Source organism: Eptatretus burgeri, chromosome 8 (assembly GCF_056783735.1).
Source record: "Eptatretus burgeri isolate ZD-2024b chromosome 8, Ebu_testis_v1, whole genome shotgun sequence".
Taxonomy (NCBI): domain Eukaryota; kingdom Metazoa; phylum Chordata; class Myxini; order Myxiniformes; family Myxinidae; genus Eptatretus; species Eptatretus burgeri.
The window spans coordinates 102,255,480-102,276,865 of NC_140968.1; the positions used below are offsets into that span (position 1 = coordinate 102,255,480).

At 39.2% G+C, this 21,386-nt stretch overlaps 1 protein-coding gene across 1 annotated transcript in view; it reads right to left on the reverse strand.

Moving 5' to 3' along the window:
• Positions 1–21,386, reverse strand: part of LOC147022442 (myosin-7-like) — a 109,617-nt gene that overhangs the window by 51,324 nt on the left and 36,907 nt on the right. The window contains exons 17-29 of the mRNA XM_085893330.1: positions 20,912–21,044; positions 17,739–17,812; positions 17,559–17,646; positions 14,123–14,240; positions 11,438–11,561; positions 8,825–8,961; positions 6,162–6,417; positions 5,730–5,972; positions 5,399–5,575; positions 4,427–4,572; positions 4,099–4,189; positions 2,044–2,433; positions 1,319–1,445 (exon numbers count right to left, since the gene is read on the reverse strand). Coding sequence (XP_085749456.1) covers positions 1,319–1,445; positions 2,044–2,433; positions 4,099–4,189; positions 4,427–4,572; positions 5,399–5,575; positions 5,730–5,972; positions 6,162–6,417; positions 8,825–8,961; positions 11,438–11,561; positions 14,123–14,240; positions 17,559–17,646; positions 17,739–17,812; positions 20,912–21,044 — 2,104 coding nt within the window. The remainder of the gene's footprint in view (positions 1–1,318; positions 1,446–2,043; positions 2,434–4,098; positions 4,190–4,426; positions 4,573–5,398; positions 5,576–5,729; positions 5,973–6,161; positions 6,418–8,824; positions 8,962–11,437; positions 11,562–14,122; positions 14,241–17,558; positions 17,647–17,738; positions 17,813–20,911; positions 21,045–21,386) is intronic.

The window sequence follows — 21,386 nt, forward strand, 5'->3', positions numbered from 1 at the left end:
CTAAATCATGAGTCACATAGGATACGGCGGCCGTACCCCCCCTGAATTGAAGAAAAACGTGCGGCGGCCGCAGAGTTTCTGAGGTGGCCCCAGGGTGGCCCTACGCCGTATGGCTATCTTTTGCAGACTGTAGGGGTCTCCGTGGAATTAAAGCGCAGAGTTATAACTTTTTTCATTTCGAGGTTGGCCGTAGCAATTTGACAAGCCATTGCCGGGACGTAGATGTGTTCCACGTCGACCGTACGTAGGGCATACGTTGGGCTTGCATTATTCGTGCGTTTTCCGTAGGCTCTTATCAATGAAAAATGAATTTTGCCAACCCCCAAAAAATTACAGTGGCCGCACTATTTCCACGTTCGCCTTAGGGCCCCTCTGCGGTCGCCTTGAGGGCACCTTGAGGCTACCTTGCGTCTGCCTTTAAAATTCTATGGCCGCCGCAGGAACGCCCTAAGGTCACCGTGCGGCATCAAATCAAAGACCGTACGGCACCCCCACGTTTTCGGTCTCCACAATTTATAAATACCCCATGCGGCTCCCCAAAAAATAAAAACCATAATATAGCCATAATATGAATAAAATAGCCATAATATGAATGAGACATTGTGTGACCGTGGAAATACTGCGGCTGCCCTATAATTGCTAGTGGCCGTAGATTTTTAGACCCCACGGCCGCCGAGCCAAATGTGACTGAAGCATAAACGGTTGGGCAGATATTCACCAAACTGAGTCGTTATGATCACCACATAGCAAGAAGGTGCGAGAGCAGTGGCATTTTGGCCACTTCCCCCTGGCTCGGGGTCAAAAAATTTGGATCGTAATCAAAAAATGCAATTATGAGCATATTTTGAAACATTTTTTAAATGAAACTTTGTATTTGCAATCAACATTGGGGGACGCATAAAATACGTAACGAGTTTTTTGTATTTGGTCCCTGGTTCATGCTCCAGTGGTGGGGACTTAGATTCACAGGTGTCAAAATGGGGGAAAATATGATCTCAAAAATTGGATATGGGGTCATTCCTGGTGGAACTTTTTGCCATCTTTCAACTTTCCTTTTGGTGGGACGCGTCGGGATTTGTGATGGTGCGCGAGACTTAGCTCATCTATTTTTAAAATAGTTGGATTAAACTTTTCATGTATGTCCTATGTATTACCAACATCTTCCTGCTCTTGGAAGTTTTGTAAACTTATTATTATATTTATTAAATGTCATGCATTAAATTGTTTAAATTATCATCAAATCATTTGTAACATCCTGTTCAGTTTTGCCTGTTAGTTGCAGAAGACGATTAGAACAAATGCAAGAATGATGAGGTACCTGATTCATTGAGAAGTTTAGCCTTTTGTGTTGCTAGTTCTGAATTTTGACGTAAAAGTTCGTCCATCTTCACACTGCTTTCATTCAGCTGATCCTCATATGTTCGACACATCTTTTCTGCATTTGCCTGAAACATTGTAAAGTTTATTATTATGAGACAATATTTTGTGTTGTTTGCAAGTTATTTTACAGAATTTTGTGCATGCGCTGCAATTTCTTTTCACTACTTTCATGTCGATAATCTAGTTGCATTCAGATCTATATGTTATCTAACTTGTTGACTGTGCTGCCAACAAGTTTGATAAGACATAGATCTGAATGCAACTGCTGCTCCAGTTCATTTTCCTATTGAAAGCTGCTGATGAAAAGAGTAAACTTTTTGTTACATGTGTTTGAGGACATTAAGAAAACATTTACAATAAGAAATCTGTGAATGCCCATGTTCCTGTTATAATGGTAAGAACATTAGTCCAGCATCCCTGAGACTGCATGTTCTCATCTGGTTATTCAAGAGAACAATATGACGGAAATGAAGTCGAAGTTTCTGTAAACTGAGCTCGTACAATGTGATTCAATTACACACACTGTGGCTGACTCGTAATGCCATCAGGCAACTTATAGAGGGCAGTCAAGTACTCGACAAGAAAACGTCATTGCTACTCACATCTCGGTAACCAAATATAAAAAAGGTTTTGTGGCTATTTTTGACCTTGGATTAAAATCACCTTAGCTTTGGTGATCTGCTCGATGTTTGATGAAAGATCGTCGAGTTCCATCTTGTACTCGCTTTTTTCCTTCTCAAGCTTTTGCTTGACACGTTGCAGGTTGTCCAGCTGTTCTCCAAGCTCCGCAATAGCATCTGCATGCTTCTTGCGCAGTGTAGCCGTCGTCGCCTCGTGCTGCAGCGTGGCCTCCTCGAGGTCTCTTCGTATTTTTATGAACTCGGCCTCACGTTTCTTGTTAGCCTCAATCTGTGCTACAGTTGCTCCACCGGCCTCCTCGAGTCGCTCGCTCAACTCTTCCAGCTCTCGTGTCACGTCTCCTCGCTGCTTCTCAACTTTCGCTCTGGCAGTTCGCTCAGCCTCCAGCTCTTCCTCCAGTTCTTCAATCCGAGCCTACAGATAAATGCTGCTGCTGATTTTTTGTGTTGTATTGAAAATCCACATGCAGCAACTTATTCTACAAATTGCATCCATTCTTCACTAGATCTTTTCACAAATAATACTTCTGTAAATTAATTATTCTCTCAACTACAATGTTTCTCAACAGAAACATTTCTCAACGAGAACTAACATCTCAACAAGAACTGACCTCTCAACTGGAATGTTCTTCAATTAGAACTCCTTTCAAATAGTTTTCCTCTCATTAAGAACTCCTCTCAACAAGAACTCCTTTCAACAAGAACTCTTCTCAATTAGAATGTTCATCAATTGGAACTCCTCTCAACAAGAACTCCTCTCAATTAGAATGTTCTTCAATTGAACTCCTCTCAATTAGAATGTTCTTCAATTGGAACTCCTCTCAATTAGAATGTTCATCAATTGGAACTCCTCTCAACAAGAACTCCTCTCAATTAGAATGTTCTTCAATTGAACTCCTCTCAATTAGAATGTTCTTCAATTGGAACTCCTCTCAATTAGAATGCTCTTCAATTGGAACTCCTCTCAAATAGAACTACTCTCAATTAGAATGTTCTTTAATTAGAACTCATACCCACTACAACTCCTCTCAATTGGAATGTTATTCAATTAGAACTCCTCTCAATTAGAACTAACCTCTCAACTAGATCTCCCCTCAATTAGAATGTTCTTCAATTCGAACTCCTCTCAACAAGAACTCTCAATTAGAATGTTCTTCAATTAGAACTCATACCCACTACAACTCCTCTCAATTGGAATGTTATTCAATTAGAACTAACCTCTCAACGAGATCTCCTCTCAATTAGAATGTTCTTCAATTGGAACACCTTTCAAATATAACTCCTCTCAACTCGAATGTTCTTTAATTAGAACTCAAATCTACTACAACTCCTCTCAATTAGTACTACTACAAGAACGCCTCTCAATTAGAATGTTCTTTAATTATAACTCATATCTACTGCAACTCCTCTCAATTAGAACTCATATCTACTACAACCCCTCTCAATTAGAATGTTCTTCAATTATAACTCATATCTACTACAACTCCTCTCAATTAAAATGTTCTTTAATTATAACTCATATCTACTGCAACTCCTCTCAATTAGAATGTTCTTCAATTAGAACTCATATCTACTACAACTCCTCTCAATTAGGATGTTCTTTAATTATAACTCATATCTACTACAACTCCTCTCAATTAGAACTACTACAAGAACACCTCTCAATTAGAATGTTCTTTAATTATAACTCATATCTACTACAACCCCTCTCAATTAGAATGTTCTTCAATTAGAACTCATATCTACTACAACTCCTCTCAATTAGAATGTTCTTCAATTATAACTTATATCTACTACAACTCCTCTCAATTAGAATGTTATTCAATTAGAACTCATCTCCACGTCAACTCCTCTCAACTAGAACTGACTTTTCAAGTAGCTCAACTAAAAGCTTTTCTTCTTGCAAGTCCAAAATTAATTAACAAGAGGCATTTTTAGGGTAACACAAATACCATGTATACAAATTCAATGATGCATGCCAGACATCTACTGATCGAGTCACTATTTTCATTTTGTTCCTTGGAAATAGCCATAATATGAATGAATTGATATCAAGCGCCTCATGATGTGAAATAGTTACCTGAAGTTCTTTAATTTTCTTCTGTAATTGTACAACCAGTGTTTGTTCATCTTCTATTTTCGAATTCAGTTGATTCATCTCAAATTCTTTCCTTCATTTTGAAAAACAGAAATAAATGCCAAAGTTATATTTAAAAAAAAACTTACTGCCATGTCAAGTTTATCATGAAAGACATTTGGGAGAATAATGTGAATTAAGATTGAAACTTTTTTTTTTCCATGTTACAATCCACAACAGTTAAAAAACGATCTAATTTCCAATCCAGATACTGTTCCACAACAAATAAATAAACAATTAACATGTCATAAAGGAGACGATGAAGAAGCACTTTTTAATTTTCTGCTCGAGTTGCTGCTTTTCATTTTCCAAATCCATCACGTTCTCCTGAGTCAGCTTGAGATCTCCCTCCAGTTTCCGCTTGCTTCGCTCCAAATCCATTCTCATCTTCTTCTCCTGCTCCAGAGCGATTTCCAACTGTCGTGGCAGGTGAGTTGTATTTTAAAGGCAGAAAATAAGCACGTGTTGATAATTCTGAAAGGGTCATTTGCTGTTCTGTTTTGAAGTAGAGGATGTGAGAGAAGGGTTGGAAAGAATAGAGGAGAGAGATGGGAAAGGACATGTGATGAGAGGGAAGAGATGTTAAAATCCAGCAATTGCTTTTGTCATTTGTAGATGCTGCTAATTACATGTTGTGTTCTCGCAAGCATTGGTCACACAATATAGATACTGTATCGTGTAAGAGTACCAATCTTAAACCAAGCTACCTTATTAACGACCTTAGGCAAGCGGTAATCTGCCTGGTAAAAACCACAGTTATCACAGATCCTCTCTTCATTAATTGCCCTCAAGGCCACTGAAATAAAAGATAACGTTAAGCCAAACTGTGGAACCATCAGAACCTTTTTTGTGTTCAAAATTAAATTGTGCAATTAGCATTTGAAAATCGAATCCGAGGTCGAGAGTAAGAGCAGGACGGCCAACTTGATGTCATGGCCTCATCGTTTTGAAGCACACTTACAATAGTCTCCCAGCATGGCAATGGCAGCTCGATGCTGGTGCATGTTGCCGTTGTCGTTGGCAGCGTGCTCCAATGATAGATAAAGCAGGAGACTTTTGTAGTTTTTCAGCCAATGAGAAGTTTATGTTTGAATCATTCAATTTATAGCAGATCGTGCCAGACAGTGCTGGCACATATTTAGTGGGCTTGGTTTGTTTTGCATTCAGCCAGATTCCGGCAGGCCGTTACCTGGTTGGTTGGATTAATAATGGAATAGAACTTTCAAGTTTCAAATGGACTCACTTCATCAACTTGCTGCTCCAGCTTGATTTTCGATTTTGAGAGGACGTTGACCTTATCTTCTTCAACTTGTAAATCGTCCAGTGTCTGCTGCTGTGCTTCCTGCAAAGCCTTTTTCTCTTTTGTCAACTTGGCATTAGCCTCATCTTGAGAAGCCATTTCTTCCATGAGGTTCTTTACCTAAAATTCCAGAGAACATGCTCCTGGTATTATCACAAAGAGTTATCCATAATAGCACAAAAATGCACAATGGCAAAATATTTTCAAAAAACAAACATGATTCATCATTTTGTCATTGTCTCATGAAATCGATCTTAAGCTCGGTCGCATATACCTTGTTCTCTGTGGCATGTTTCTCCTTTTCCACCTTGGCCAACGTTAACTCGAGGTCGTCAATGTCTTTCTTCAGTTCTGCACATTCGTCCTCCAGCTTCCTTTTCTTCATGGTCAGGTCCGAGTTTGTTTCCTCTTCGTCCTCCAATCGCTCTGTCTGTTCCTTCACCTTCGATTCGAGCTGCAACTTGGCTTTGATGAGGAGGTCACAGCGCTCCTCTGAATCTGCAAGATTGTCCTGTTCCTGTTGAGGTAGCAGCATGAAGGTTTCGATAACAACGCAGGACGTACACGCTCCGTAATTTCACCTAAATTTATCCATCAGCTTCAGGATTTCTAAATTCACACACCCACATGAATTTGGAAACAGACGAGCAAAATAACGGAAGTGCTCGAAAGCAAGTGTTGTGTTTGGATTCATTTCGAAGCTTACGGCTTGAAGCTGCAGAGAAAGATCATTTTTCTCCTGGACGAGTCCAACTTGTTTTTCTTCAAGTTCCTTTCTTCTCAATTCGGACTTCGCTAAAGCTTCCTTTAGTTTGTCGAATTCTTCCTTCATATTATGCATTTCCTTCTCAGTTTCAGCACTCCTTAGCAGAGGCTTTATCTTGAAATAAAGTTTCATCCACGGCCAGTTTTTCACCGCCATGAAGGCCCTCACATTCGTCTGGATAACTTGCAGGGCATCTCTGAAATGCAAATCACACCATTATTAGTTTCACCTCGAAGGGCTTGCGAGACTATTGTAATGCTCCTGTCTGTCTGTCAGGTGTCTGTGTATCTGTGTGTGCCCACATCTATATATTTTCACTTACCGGTAATTTTTTTTGGTCTCTGCAACCACTTGCCTAATCGGTGCAAAATTTTAAAGATAGGGGGGACTCCCCATGGAGAATATTTTATTGATAGCTCTGATATCACAGGTCACATGATATGGCAGCCATATTGGATTAAAGGTAAAACATTGGACATATTCTCTGAAACCGCTTAACAAAGAAAATTGAAACTTGGCATATGTCATCAACTCCCCATGTGGAATATCGGGTGATAACCATGACATGATCGGTGAAGTGGGACTCCAGCCATAATTGGTTGAATCAAAATCCTTATCTGAAAAATCTTAAACTTCATAGATTTGATCTAGACCCGATGGGAGTGAATGATGCAATTTATGACGTCATTGGTCACGTGGTATAATGGCCATATTAGATTGAAAATAAAAACGTAACTAGAAGGGCACTCGTATCGGGAGAGTGCATACAAACGCCATGAAATGCCTGATCCACGAGAACATATCTTGCCGAATACATTTTTGAAATATCATGCTATACAGTACTATATCGTTTTTGGCCCGATCTCTCAATGGTGAAGAATCACTTAAAGAATTAAATAATTGTCGTATCCAGATCCAGATTCGGATCTTCATCAAAATCGAATCAATTCTTCCTTGTCACACACCCAATATGTCCACCAAGTTTCATCCGAACCCGTCCACAACTTTTTTGAGATATCGTGCTATACATCGTTTTTGGCCATATCTCTCAATGGTGAAGAATCACTTCAAAAATTCTGGTAGTCGGATCCGGATCTTCACCAAAATCTAATCAGTCACACATCTTCTAAACCATGTCACACACTGAACATGTCCACAAAATTTCACCCGGATCCGTCTACAACTTTTTGAGATATCCTGCACACAAACGAACAGACAGACAGAAAGGGGTGAAAACATAACCTCCTCCACCTTCGGTGGTGGAGGTAATAAGTCTTCTCTAGATCTGGTTAACATATCAATGTGAAACTTCACACATATGATCGACCAGCCATGTGGAATATAGTTTGAAAAAATGTTCATATTCATCTTCATTGACGTAATTTAGTCGTCATGTACACAAAAGTGGTCATTAAATATCCAAATAATTTATCAATCTGTGATTATCAATGTGTGTGTGTGTGTGTGTGTGTGTGTGTGTGTGTGTGTGTGTGTGTGTGTGTGTGTGTGTGTGTGTGTGTGTGTGTGTCCTCCATAACTCCAAAACTGTGAAACCAAGTGGCCCAAAACTTTGCATGCATACTAAGGGAACTCTAAGGGAGTTTTGATTCAGACTACTAAAAATGCCTTGCCTTGGAAACACGAAATGCTCTCACGGACTAATTGAAGTATATAATCGAAATATGATTTCAGATTTGAGGATCAAATGTCATGGACTAAATAAGTGTTGAAATCTGAAGTGAAATCTGAAAATTTAAAGAAATCACCAATTCTTATAACTAAGCGGATATCTTATAAGCTTTAAACAGGGCTGTGAACCCTAACCCTCTTTCCCAATATTTACACAAGAAAATGTGAAATTTCCAAAGTATTAAACATAACTTTTTCTCCTGTTCTGTTTTTCCCAAAGTGTAACTTCTTTGAGTGCAACGAAAATAATTAAGCATGCATCGGCTCCTGCAGAGTGAGCAATGGGTGTTGCGATCAACGCTCGGTTTTCTATGGAGACGTCCCCGGAGTTCGGCAATGGGACAAGTGAACTATGAGTTCAAGAGTGATTTGAAAAATGTTTTGAGTGACTCCAAAGCAATGGATCCCCACACCATGGCAGGATGGCCAAGAGGTACGCACACTCGCTCTAAGCTGGATTCAAAGTACTTCACTTTTTTGTGTGATCTGCTTTCATTTAGGATGTTATTCCATTTCAACAGGAGCTTTGTGGCGATGTTATCTTCTAATATAAAAGTGAATGAGACGTTTGTTTGTTTATGACTCTGCTCCTCTGAGCTCCCAAGGTTAATCGGTATGTAACTTTATAGGATCACATTTTTTTTTTTTTTACCAAGATACACCTTACTCGGGGTTTTAAACAGTCATTTTCTCACAATTAATAACTTATAAACACACGAGGCACCACCTGTCGCGGGGAAGGGGTGTGAGTTTGGAGGGAGGGAGTGTGGTAGGATTAAGTGGGAGAAAGGAGGGAAAGAATTGTTGCATGGTAATTGCAATACCACAAAGCAACATTACACTATTCGTAGCAAAATTGCAGATGTCCCACAGAGACGTAACACTTGGCAACACATAAGCATGGTGCGTGTTACCTTCGTTGCAGCATCTTTTCAAACTCGATGCGCATCAGCATTCCCCTTATGCGTGCCTGCATCATGGTAAGGATCTTTGCCAAGCGCTCATCTCTCATCTCTTCCAACTGCCCGAGCAATCCGGCCTTGAAGAACACCTGCACCATGGACAGGGCCTTGTTTAATGGTTTCATTAAAGTAATTATATATTTTTGATTAGGTTATTTTATATTGTCACAATGGTCATAAACTACTGACGATTGTGGAGGCATTTAATAAAACATCGTGGAGTATTGGTCTAAACTGTAGGGCAGAACTCCTGGATCCCAACTTGCATCAAACAGATCACAACATTTAACCAGGAATCCATGACTTGTTAATGTTATGCTTCATCACACCTTTTTCCCCCATTATGGTTGTGTGCCACAAATGGGCATGAACATTTCTAAAAGGTATCGGTGGATACAATTACTTTAAGTTATGGGCCTGGACCTCTCCATCCACACCTCTGACTCCTCGATTCCATGGAGACCAAAGCTTTGATCATCATTGGCATCATGCCTACCAAAGGGAGAAGACCCTCACTCTCACTGCCGACTGGTTGATGACCTTTCAGTCTTCTCTTATCTGGTTTTGCACCAACCACTCATATGAAGTGAATTACCATGGTACATTCATTCACCCTTCAATATATTTCTGAACTTTCTCTTCCTGATGCTTTTTCCCCAGTTCCATTGCCCAGTCCTTTTCTACCATCTGTGGAATTGCCTCTCTCCATCCAATCCTACTCTTCCCTAAAATGTTTTCCAATTCACGACAACTCACTACCATCTCAAGACATCTCCCATTACAGTGATAGCTTTATCCTTTAAATCACCAAACTCTCATCAATCCTCTCCCAGTGCATACCCCCTACCCACCTCTTCAATACTTACAGTTTTGTATCCTCTCACAGGTCCTGTGGTCATCTGATGCCCACAGCCCTACTGCCTCCACAATAATCAGTGATCCTCTATCCTTTGATATCCAACTTTGTATGAAAATAACAGACGGGGAATGTAAAGTGAGCAATTCTTAGTGTCGAGAGAAGAGTAACAATTGGCTAGGTTATAGGGGTGTTTCTGTAGGAAGGGGTGTTTCTAGTGTCTAAAATTATCCAAAGATACATGTAAACATCCTCAAAAATATTTTCTGGATAAAAACAATGCTTAGTACAGTACGTCCGTTTTAATGCACATTTATGGTTGAAAACTCTTTTCTTAAAAATTGGCAACTTCATTTTCAGTCCAGGGATTTCTTCATGTGAAGTCTCCTGTATTTTTTCCTCACCACTCTTAGATCGACTTCCAAATACGAACAATTGATATACTGCTGAAATTTTATTAGTGAAATTGCTTTCCATTCCTATTTCCGAAAATGTAACGTTGAAGATTTACCTCTTGAGTGGTGTAAAAATGCAAAACAGTACCGCACACTACAATCTCCCCAAATTCGTTTTACGTAGTTTTTATGATGTAAGATGTGAATGTAAAAACTCTGATGCTGTTATAGAGGTAAACAAAATAGCCATCGGATAATAGCGCTACGTGTGCAACACCACTGGAAACACAAAAGTTGATGGGGAGAACTTTCAAAAAGAACACGTAAATTGAGCGCACGACTTTCGCCAAGTGGGGGTAGAGTTTTTCATCACGAGTGAAGCACATTTTACTCAGTTGTGGAAGAGGTAACGACGCATGCACACTGCATCGTGAGTAACAAAGCTGATGGAAATCGGACGATGTTTAACAAAATTATCACAAGAACTGTTTTAGGGAGGCACGTACCGTGCATGCTGATGGCTTGATTAAACCTAAACTTAGTAATTTTTATTTGACATTTGATTAGATTTTTGGGGGGTCCCTCATCATGAGTAACACTTGACCCCCACAAAGCCAATGGAAATCTGACGAAACAAGCCTGGGCATTGGATAATTAATAATCAGCAGAAACCTAAAGGCCTGACGTCTTCGGCCCACCAGAAAACTAAGATGGCGGCCACATTATTTTGTCTGAGTGTCATGGTGGGTGAAGTTAAGTGACAAATGTGGGTGGGTTCCAGCAGCTGTCCGACCAATGGGCGCACATTTTAAAAATCGACCCCCAACAAGAATCACAACAACAGCAGCAACAACGACAACCACGCAGAGCTCTTGTAGACCTGTGACATGTCGCAGGTGAAAAGTAATGAAACATTTTTCATCAATTCAGGACCCGGTCATCCAACGTAGTTTTCACTGCACGAATACAATCATGTTATCAGGCCTTTCAGCCCACATGGGCCCCTAACTTTCCATCTAATAAAACTGAAAAAAATCAACTTCATCACCTTATGCACCCAAACTACGACCGCCCTCCATCGGAAGAAGAACGTCTGTCCCACTTGGGACCATTCATTTTATTATACTTATTGAAAATGGCATCAGGCAATATTTACTCACAAAGTACACATACTTGTGTCAAATTTGCATGTGTCAGGTACACAAAAGGAACCATTTTTATTGATGTACTAACTGCATATCAAATCATTCTTCCTCCATATTGCTAGTTAGCAACATTTTTCTTGATTTGATTGCTGAAATAAACAAAACAAACCTTCGTATGGCCAAACTTGTACTGCATGTGGTCTATGTCAAGGGAAGCCAGAAGTTTCTCAGAAGCTTTCCTGCTGTCCACAAACTTATCCTCTGGGATCGCTGTTGGATTCAGGATGCGATACCTGTTGAAGCAGGAAGCGTGATTGGAACAGTTGGTTAAAAAAGTGTCATCACGATTGGGTAACGGGTTTGTCTTTCAGTCGCTACTTTGTTTAGAATCGATTAACACATCTCTGTGGACCATTTTAACCCTATTACCCACTGTTTCACATCCTATTGTACACTGCTCCTTCCTCATTCATATCCAGGCGATGCATGACGTCATCGCTGGGCACTGACGAAAGAGAGTACTCAGTTTTTACTCCGTTTGTTTTCTTGTTTGTTTCTTGTTTTTTTTTCAGGCCATCCTTTGAACAAGGAAGCTGAAATTTGGGGACAAAAGTGAAGATATGCTTTGGCAAAAAGAGAATTTTTTTATTTTTTGATGCATCATTTAATTTAATAATTACTTAATTATTACCGATTTATTAATTACTTATGTTCTTTCTCATCTGGGCAATATCTCAGGCACCTTTTGAGCTAAGAAGTTGATATTTGGAAGTGACAGTGAACAATTATTTAGCTATAAATCGTTGGTTTTTTTTTTTGATTTATCGATTAATCAATCAATCGATAAATTATTCATTTTTCGATTAATTACTTAACTTTGAAAAAGTTACAGATTCGAATGAAACAGTAGTGGTTTAGGTATGCTATAAGCCAATTGATTAAGAAATTAATTTTTTTACGGTTATTATTTATTTATTTTAACAACACGATCAATCAATTATTATTCACAGCAACCTCCCAATTCGGTCTCTGTGCTGCACGGTGGTACCGAAGGTGTCCTGGCAATGTCACGTTGGAGGATTTGTTACTTTTTTATTTGTCATGGGGGCGGTGTACCTTGAATGTACCGCTACTTGTAATTTTGTTTTCCTCTCATACAGACCTTCTCAACTCGACTCTTTTTTTTTTTCTCAATACTATCCTGCAGTGCATCTGTTCAACTTCACCAATTAATTATTAGCCTGTCTACGACGAAGTCAGGATGAGCTGTTAAAGCCATAAAGTCGTCCTTCCATCAGTCAGTCAAGCAGTCAGGCAATGGGTCCATTAACAATTTTTTTCCTACTCCTCTGATGCAGCTTAATGGATCATGGTGATTCATGATGTCATTGATGTGAAAAACTAATGAAGTTATTTTTTTCAATTTCCATCCAGGTGGTGAGATAATTAATTAATTAACTCAAAATGTAATCTATGTTTGTATGTTCATCGCATATCGCGAGATTCCGTCGCCTGACGAGATGTTTTGTCTTTTAATTTAACCTCTTAATTTAATTTGACGTTAACCATCATTTAATTTTTACGTCATAATTTAATTTTAACCTCTTAATGTCATTAATACCCTCTTTCTTTGAGGGGACAGTCCTTTCCGTCCTTTTTTTGTCCCTTTTAGTCCTTTTCCCCTTAATTTCTCTTAAGACCCTTACAACACTTTCCACCCTTAAGACCCCTTAAAACCTCATAGACCCCTTAGGACCCCATAGGCCCTTTGGGATAATTAACTGATAAGCTATTGGAATGTATATTTTAGACCACTTATGATCCTTTAAACCCCAATAGACCCTGAAGACCTTTACATTCTTTAGACCCCTTTAGACCTTTTTAGTCCTTTTATGACCCTTATAGTCCTTTTATGACCCTTATAGTCCTTTTCAGACTCTTTCAACACCTTAGACCCCTTCAGACACTTACACCCTTTAGCCCTGTTAGACCAGTTTGAACCCTTTACATCTCTTTTGGGTCTATAAGAGTTTAAGGGTCCTTTCACTGGACAAAAACTAATGGAACGTTTTTCATCAATTCAAGAGCCACTCATGTAACATAGTTTTCACTGCGCTAATACAGTCATGTTATCAGGCCTTGCAGACCCTGCAGGCCCCTAATTTTCCATTAAATGAAACTGAAAATTTATTTCAATCACCTCATGCACCATAACTATGACCTCTCTCCATTGAAAGACGAGTGTCTGGCCCACTTGGGACTATTCATGATTACCTCCACCACCGAACGTGAAGGAGGTTATGTGTTCACCACTTTGTCTGTCTGTCTGTTTGTTTGTCTGTTTGTGTACAGGATATCTCAAAAAGTAGTGGATGGGTTCGGACGAAACTTGGTAGACAGGCTGGGTGTGCCACAATAACAAATTGGTTCGATTCTGGTGAAGATCCGAATGTGGATCTGGATACGATAATTATTTAATATATCAAGTCATTCTTCACCATTGAGCGATAGGGCCACAAACAATATAGTACTTTAGCATGATATTTAAAAAACGTATTCGGCCCGATATGTTCTCATGGATCAGGCATTACATGGCGGAGGTGTGCGCTCTTCCGAGTGCCCTTCTAGTTTTATTGTTGTTAATCTGCAGATAACTGGAATGCAGTAGATAAGGTCATTGTTGAGTTGAACGACAATATGAGGGAAGAAAACAGTTCACCCTTTGAGGAGTTAAAATCCTTTTTAGAGAGAGGCAAGAGGGAGATAAGAGAGAGGCAAGAGAGAGAGACAAGAGGGAGTGGTCAGGATGAATGATTATAAGGCTAAGGATTCATTGCATGGCATGATGACGTACCTCTGTTTGAAATCTGCATAGATCACACGGTTGGGGAAACCTTTTCTGCAGATTCGGATCCCTTCCAAGACACCATTGCACCGGAGCTGGTGTAGAACTTGGAAAGGGTCCATGATCCCTAGGCACAGCAATGCGATCACACAGGAATTTAAAAGATGGAAAATAATAAAGTATAAAAATTAAACATTTATGATGAAGTTGAACAGGCCTGAATAATGTATTCGATAATTATCCAAATTTCTGAAATACATATTTGACTGTCTTCTTCTCATACAAGAAGAGGTTATTATAATGTTTTGAGAATGGTATAATGCCACAGCAAAATAAGTTGTATCGACTTTGATACCAAAAATGAGGAGCAAGTGGTTAAATTATTTTTTTTTAAACATATATCATGAAAACATAAAATCTTTGGTCTTCGGTTTGATTTCATCCAACATAACAGATCGAGACTTGCCTTTTCGAGTTAGACTCGGTCTTCATTCCAACATCTTTTCGATTTGTCTGTTGATGCAACTTTTTCACATCAACTACTAAAATAGGTTTCTGTTTTGACACTGCACATGCACAATACATAATATGAAATACGGTATTCTAATACGTACAAGGATGGATTTGATATGATTTTTGTCTCATCACATTGGACAAACGTGAACATTTTATTAACCTCCGCCATCTTCGAATGGAATGGATGGATGGAGGAGGATGGAGGAGAATGGATGGAGGTTACTGTTTTCACCCCTTTCTGTTTGTTTGTTTGTTTGTGAACAGTATTACGGAAAAACTCCTCGACGGATTTCGACGAAACTTGGTGGGGGGGGGGGGTGAGGTATGGTCCAAGGATCAGCCATTAAATTTTGGACTTGCCCCCCCCAAAAATTGTTAGAGAATTTTTTTTTGCATTTCTGCATGTTTTAAATGATTTCCAACCCCCCCCAAAAAATTGTTACCCCCCCCAAAAAATATTTAGAGAAAAAATTTTTTTTTTGCATTTTTACATGTTTTAAGTGATTTCCAACCCCCCCCCCCAAAAAAAAATTGTTAGAGAAAAAAATATTTTTTTTTGCATTTCTACATTTTAAGTGATTTCCAAACCCCTCCCCCAAAAAAATTGTTAGAGAAAAAAAAGTTTTTTTTTTGCATTTCTAAATGTTTTAAGTGATTACCAACCCCCCCAAAATAATTGTTAGAGAAAAAAAAATTTTTTGCAACTTTTTTTTCAACAAAATTTCGATTTCTTTTTTTTGCATTTCTACATGTTTTAAGTGATTTCCAACCCCCCCTCCCCCCAAAAAAATGTTGGAGAAAAGAACTATAAGTGTCCACACACTGTTGACATCATATTTAATGAATAAGATATAAGGTTTACTTGAGTGACCCAGCAGTATTGGCAGCGGAGGTTTTGCACTCTCCCGAGTGCTTCCCCTGTAGTTGTCTTTGTAATGACTTTTTGCTTGTCTTATGTGCCACAGGGATAGTAGTCAGGCCATTATTTGTAACTTACATCAATAAGAATAGGCTTCCCAAATTTGCAGATGAGACAAAGCTTGGATGTAAGGTAGATATCAGAAGGTGGTGATCAGAATCAGGAAAGTATTTTCATAGTTTATTAAAAGTTTGGATAAAGTATGATACTTTAATAGTTTGGGTAAAAGGAATAGTAGATGCAGTTTAACATTAACAAGTGTAAGGTGTTTGGGATGGGAAAGAACAATAAAAATAGTGATTACATGATGCAAGGGGTAATGTTGGAGCATGTCACACAGGAGAAAGATCTGGGGGTGGTAATAGCTATGGAGGTAAGCAGGCAGCACAGTGCCAGGCAGCTATAGGTAAAGCAAATCAACTTTTAGGCTGTATTCGGAGGGGGAACAATTATAAATCAAAAGAGGTAGTGATTATGAAGTTTGTTGGAGGGTGTCATGAATAAGTGAAAGTGCTATCTGTGTTTATTCATTCCTCACCTAACAACAGTCTGCATCCCCAACAATAATAAAAAAAAACACTCCAGTGATCTCTCTGTACCTACCCCACTGTACTCCGACCCATACCCCTTCCTCCTCCAGTGAAATTAAGTAAACATACTGATTGATTAATTTCATGAGATGTGGATAAAGCAGAGGTTATATGATGAGCCAAATTCTCCTGCATCATCCAAGTTCCTTTTATTTGTATTTTCCATCACTGAGAATTCCTTAATTCTTTCTTGTGGGACATGATGCCCTAAAACTGACAAATGCGACTCTTCCCTGACTTTGTGTTGTGTTTATTGAAAATATTCACGATTATACAAATTAAATAATGTGTAGACAATTTTCTCAATTAGAAATTGTGTTTCATGACCTTTCTGGTATAATATGCAGTTCAACGTGATTAAAAACAATCCTGTATTCTGTAATTCTTTGTTTTACCTTTCTGTTTCATGCTCCTCGTTTGTTGTAGCCAGATGTGAACACAACTAACAGTAGTTATAGCCATCAATTGTACTGATGATGAGTATTTTCACAAGGCACTATAGTTTATGAGAATTATAAGCTGGAATTATCTTTTTGAAGAATTTTACGAGCATATGCCTTTGGGTGAGGCTGATGCTACCTGCTGGATTGTGTGCTTGAGAAAATGATTTATTAAATGATGACCTGAAGTCGAGTTGGCTGCCACACATTAACCTGTCAGTGGTACACAAAACAGTTCTGGGAGCCAGAAGAGCCTTTTTAAAATTCAAATTGTTCCTGGCTGCTCTCTCGTGAGACTCCAATATATTTTGCTCAAGTTCCTCCAGCGCTTGATCTCCAACACCACTCCCATACATATACAACACCCAAAGAAAACTCCACCAATCACGCAACCGACATGTCACCATGTCCAACAAGGACACAAAGCCAGCCTTGTTCGTGTCCCGTAAACACAAAAACAAGAAAGAGCACACACGTGCACACTCACTCCTATGCGTATTGGCGTTTGTCGCTTAAGGATTAGCAAAATGGAAACGCTGTTCAATCGACCTTGCACACCACCACGTGACCATAAATGAATTGTTGTCTCGGGAATAAAAGCCAACACGTGCCGAGGCTTCGGGTCTGTTGGCCTGAGGAAGCTTGCTGGGAAGATGATGAAATGTCACCTATTTATTACTAGATTAGCAGAGTAGATATAGTTGCTCTTTGGTGGGATGTGCCTTTTTTTCCTTTAAAAAAAAACAAATCCCAAAGGTTCAACATTTGAGGAGAAACTTTTCCAAAAACATGAGGAGTATTCAAAACATTCTCTGAATGAGGTACTCACAATGGTCCAAGAAATGCAAATGTATCTTCACTTTGCAATACGTACGTGTAATTATGGTAATAAGGAAATGCAAATAATGTGTAAAATTATGTTATTAATATACAAAATGAATTTGAAGCACAAATTAATTCATTTCTCTGATCCATTGTACCTGGAGTTTTGGTTTCGTTGGGAATGATACACCTCACAAAGTGTGGTGCTGTGGACCTGAGGTTAGCCATCAACTTGTTCAGGTTTTCCTAGAACAGACATGATATAATATTAATTTTTAGATTCCTCAATTTGGTGATCCCTGCCTGTGAATCCCTGCTGTGGTGTATTTCGTTCTCACCCGATGCATGGATGAAACAGTTTGAAAGGAGGCTCCCTTCTTTCGTTTCTTCTCTCCACCACTTTGAGGATTATCTAAAGACAAACACAAAATACTGTCTACATACTGACGTGTAATAATTCTATGTACATAGCAGAAGTTAATCAGATAATGTTTAGCTGTTGCATTTATTATGAGAGTGCAGAAGGACATTTTGCTAGATTTCCTGAAACGATGCATCCACAATACTTTGTGGCAAAGTAGATTATGCTGACTATACTATGAGCTCCACTGTGGTCATGCTTAAATTTGTATCAGCAACAGTACAACCAGACATTTAGTGCTGCCATTGTGCTTCGTATTTTGTTTGTATATCTTTGCAATTGACATACTGCGGTACATGCTCAGGTTCGATCTCTCCATTGATCATCTCCATCTCTCCATCATCTCAATTACCTCCACCTCTATCATCTCCACCGCTTGCCCTATATCTATCTCTATCTTTATCTCTCAATCTATCTCGTTAAAAAATCCCAAAATATAGGACAACAATATGAGAAGGAATTTGCAGATGAACAGACTGACCATTAAATTATGTGATCACTTGTCAAAAAGTGGAACAAATCCATTATTAACTAGAATGGCACTTGGTGGAGCACGCACCTCTGCCAGGCTGAACTGTTTACATTTTGTATCCCACTGATGGGCCAACTCGAATCGGTTTGTAATTGTCACCTAACCAATTCATCCACAAAGTTTTCTCATAACTCGTCCACAACTTTTTGAGATGTCAGACTATATATCGTTTTTGACCACATCTCTCAGTGATGAAGAATCACTGAAAAAATTCTCGTATCCGGACCTTCACCAAAATCTAATCAATTTGTCCTTGTCACACACCCAATCTGTTCAACAAATGTCGTTCAAATCCATCTGCAACTTTTTGAGGTATCATGCTATATATCATTTTTGGCCATTTCTCTCGATGGTAAAAAAATCACTGAAAAATCTTTTTCTAGTATCCGGATCCGGATCTGGATCTTCACCAAAATCGAATCATTTTGACCTTGTCACACACTCAACCCGTCCATAAAATTTCTTCCAAATCCATCCAAAACCTTTTGCAATATTCTATTCACTGACAAGCAGACAGGAGTGGAAAAAAAATCTCTGTCCACCTTCGGTGGTGGAGGTAAAAATATAAGGTACACCTGTACAAACCCCCGAACCCACCACGCACACACCCCTCCCTTTCTACAACGTCTCGATCCACCCACTGCTTATATTTCCCTCCAAACTTCCAATTCCTATTTCACCCTCACCTCATTTCTCTTCTGTCCCCATTCCTTATCCACTCTTTTCTCTCCCATCCACCACATTCCTTTTCTTTACTCAGTTTGTATTCTCGCATATAACTCACTCCCTCCATGTGTAAATAATAGATGGATGACTCCTAAAGGACAGTATCTAGATATTATGCATACACATGAAGGTGTGTGGTTTATGCTGTTGTGTATGTAATATAAACAGACAATGCAGCCGATGCTTTCGTTTCGTCTAACCTTTCCTTCTCTTCCCTTCCCTTCAGTCCGAAAGATGATAGTCCATCGCCTCCTCATTTTATTTCCAAATCCACATATGAATATGAATATGAATATATATGGCACCTCCTGGCTGTTGTGGTGAGCATTGCCGCCGAATATGTCTCACATGGTAGAACCGCATAATCTGAAAAGAACAACTGTCCGTCTGCCACCCAGACGATTGTTCCCACTAATGCAAACCATTCAACCAGAAGGCACATGATGTGGTCGGTGGGTAAATTGAAATATATGGAGTGTGACGAGCACTCCCCAATCTCCAATGGACAAAAAGTCCGACACCAAAGCATAACCTCCAATCCGGAGGCTTCAACTTGGCGACTCTGTCAAACAGACAAATATTACATGGTCAACATTAGTTAATCATCAAATGGAGCTGCCTATCTGGATTTCGGGCTTATTTGCCCTCATCAGGACAGCGTACCGATAAATATCTAACCAATGATGATCACATTCATTGACCAGGAGGTGCCTCTGATGTATGAATGACGAATGTGGTCATCATTGGTTAGATATTTATCGGTATGTGGGCAAACAAGCCCGAAGTCTGGATAGGCGGCTCCGTTTGATGGTCAACTAATGTTGACCATGTAGTCTTTGTTTGACAGTCGCCGGGCTGAGGCCTCCGGATTGGAGGTGATGCTTTGGTGCAGGACTATGTCCAATGGAGATTGGGGGAGTGCTTGTCACACTCCACATGTTTTCATCTACATACATACATATATATATATATATATATATATATATATATATATATATATATATATATATATATATATATATATATATATATATATATGCATTGCTAACACTGTCCCTTTTGTCAACCTGCAGCTCATCTATTGAGAAGTCACCTGGGCTCTCCCATAACTGAGGACAAATTGAATCAAGTGGAGCATAGCAATCTTTCAAGGTAAGTCCACCCTTAATGTTGACATGGAAGTTCTTTTTCAATCTGATCCTGATATTTGTTGAATGAGAGTTGAATATGGGATTATAAATGTGAACCTGAGTTTTGGATCCCTCTTTATCAAAGGTTATACTGTGTAGTGTAGCCCACTCTACTGAGGGCTGTATATACTCGTTATCCTGTGTTGTATGTGTGTGTCTATCCCTTGTCCACCTGTTCCCCTCCCTTATTCCCTCTGCCACTGAAGGTGAAGTAGGTTATGTTTTCATTCCTTTCTGTCTGTTTGTTTGTTTGTTTGTCTGTTTGTGTACAGGATATCTCAAAAAGTTGTAGATTGATTCAGACGAAATTTTGTGGACATGTTGGGTGTGTGACAAGGATGAACTGATTATATTTTGGTGAAGATCCGAATCCGGATCTGGCTACGAGAATTTTTTAAGTGATTCTTCACCATTGAGAGATCGGGCCAAAAACGATATATAGCACGATATCTCAAAAATGTAATGGGCCCGATATGTTCTCGTGGATCAGGTATTGCGTGACAGAGGTATGCGCTCTACTGAGTGCCCTTCCAGTTTGGTTTGTCATCCTACCACCTTCCATCCTTATGAAATATGAAATGAAAAACCAATATGAAATAAAATGACCAAGGCAGTGAGATGGCGAATGAGACAGAGACGTACCGGAATCTGCACTCACGTAGTTTCCAAATAATGTTGCAAGAAGTTTCATCGAGGACTTTTGGAACAAACCCACAACGGTTTCATTCAAAGGATCCTTATTCTTAATGAGCCAGCCTATGATGTTGTATGGCACCTGAATGGGAAGGGTTTGAGGAAATGAAGGGAGGGTGGGGTGTGTGTGTGTGTGTGTGTGTGGTGGAGGGGGGGGGGGTGAAGAGATATTAAATTATTTTTTTTAAATAATTACTGAATCGTTTGAAAAGCTGATTTCATCTATTATTTAATTCACCAATAAATTACCAATACAGGTTGTGAACTGTGAATTGAATTACACCAAGTCGAATAATTAAACAAGTTTGTTCAGAAAACCCAACGTGCGTACAAATGTCGGTTTGTTTGATTTTTAATTCAAATCAGTATTGGTTCAATGAAACCATGGCTGGCAGGATATCTGATCAGTATGCACACTCCTCTC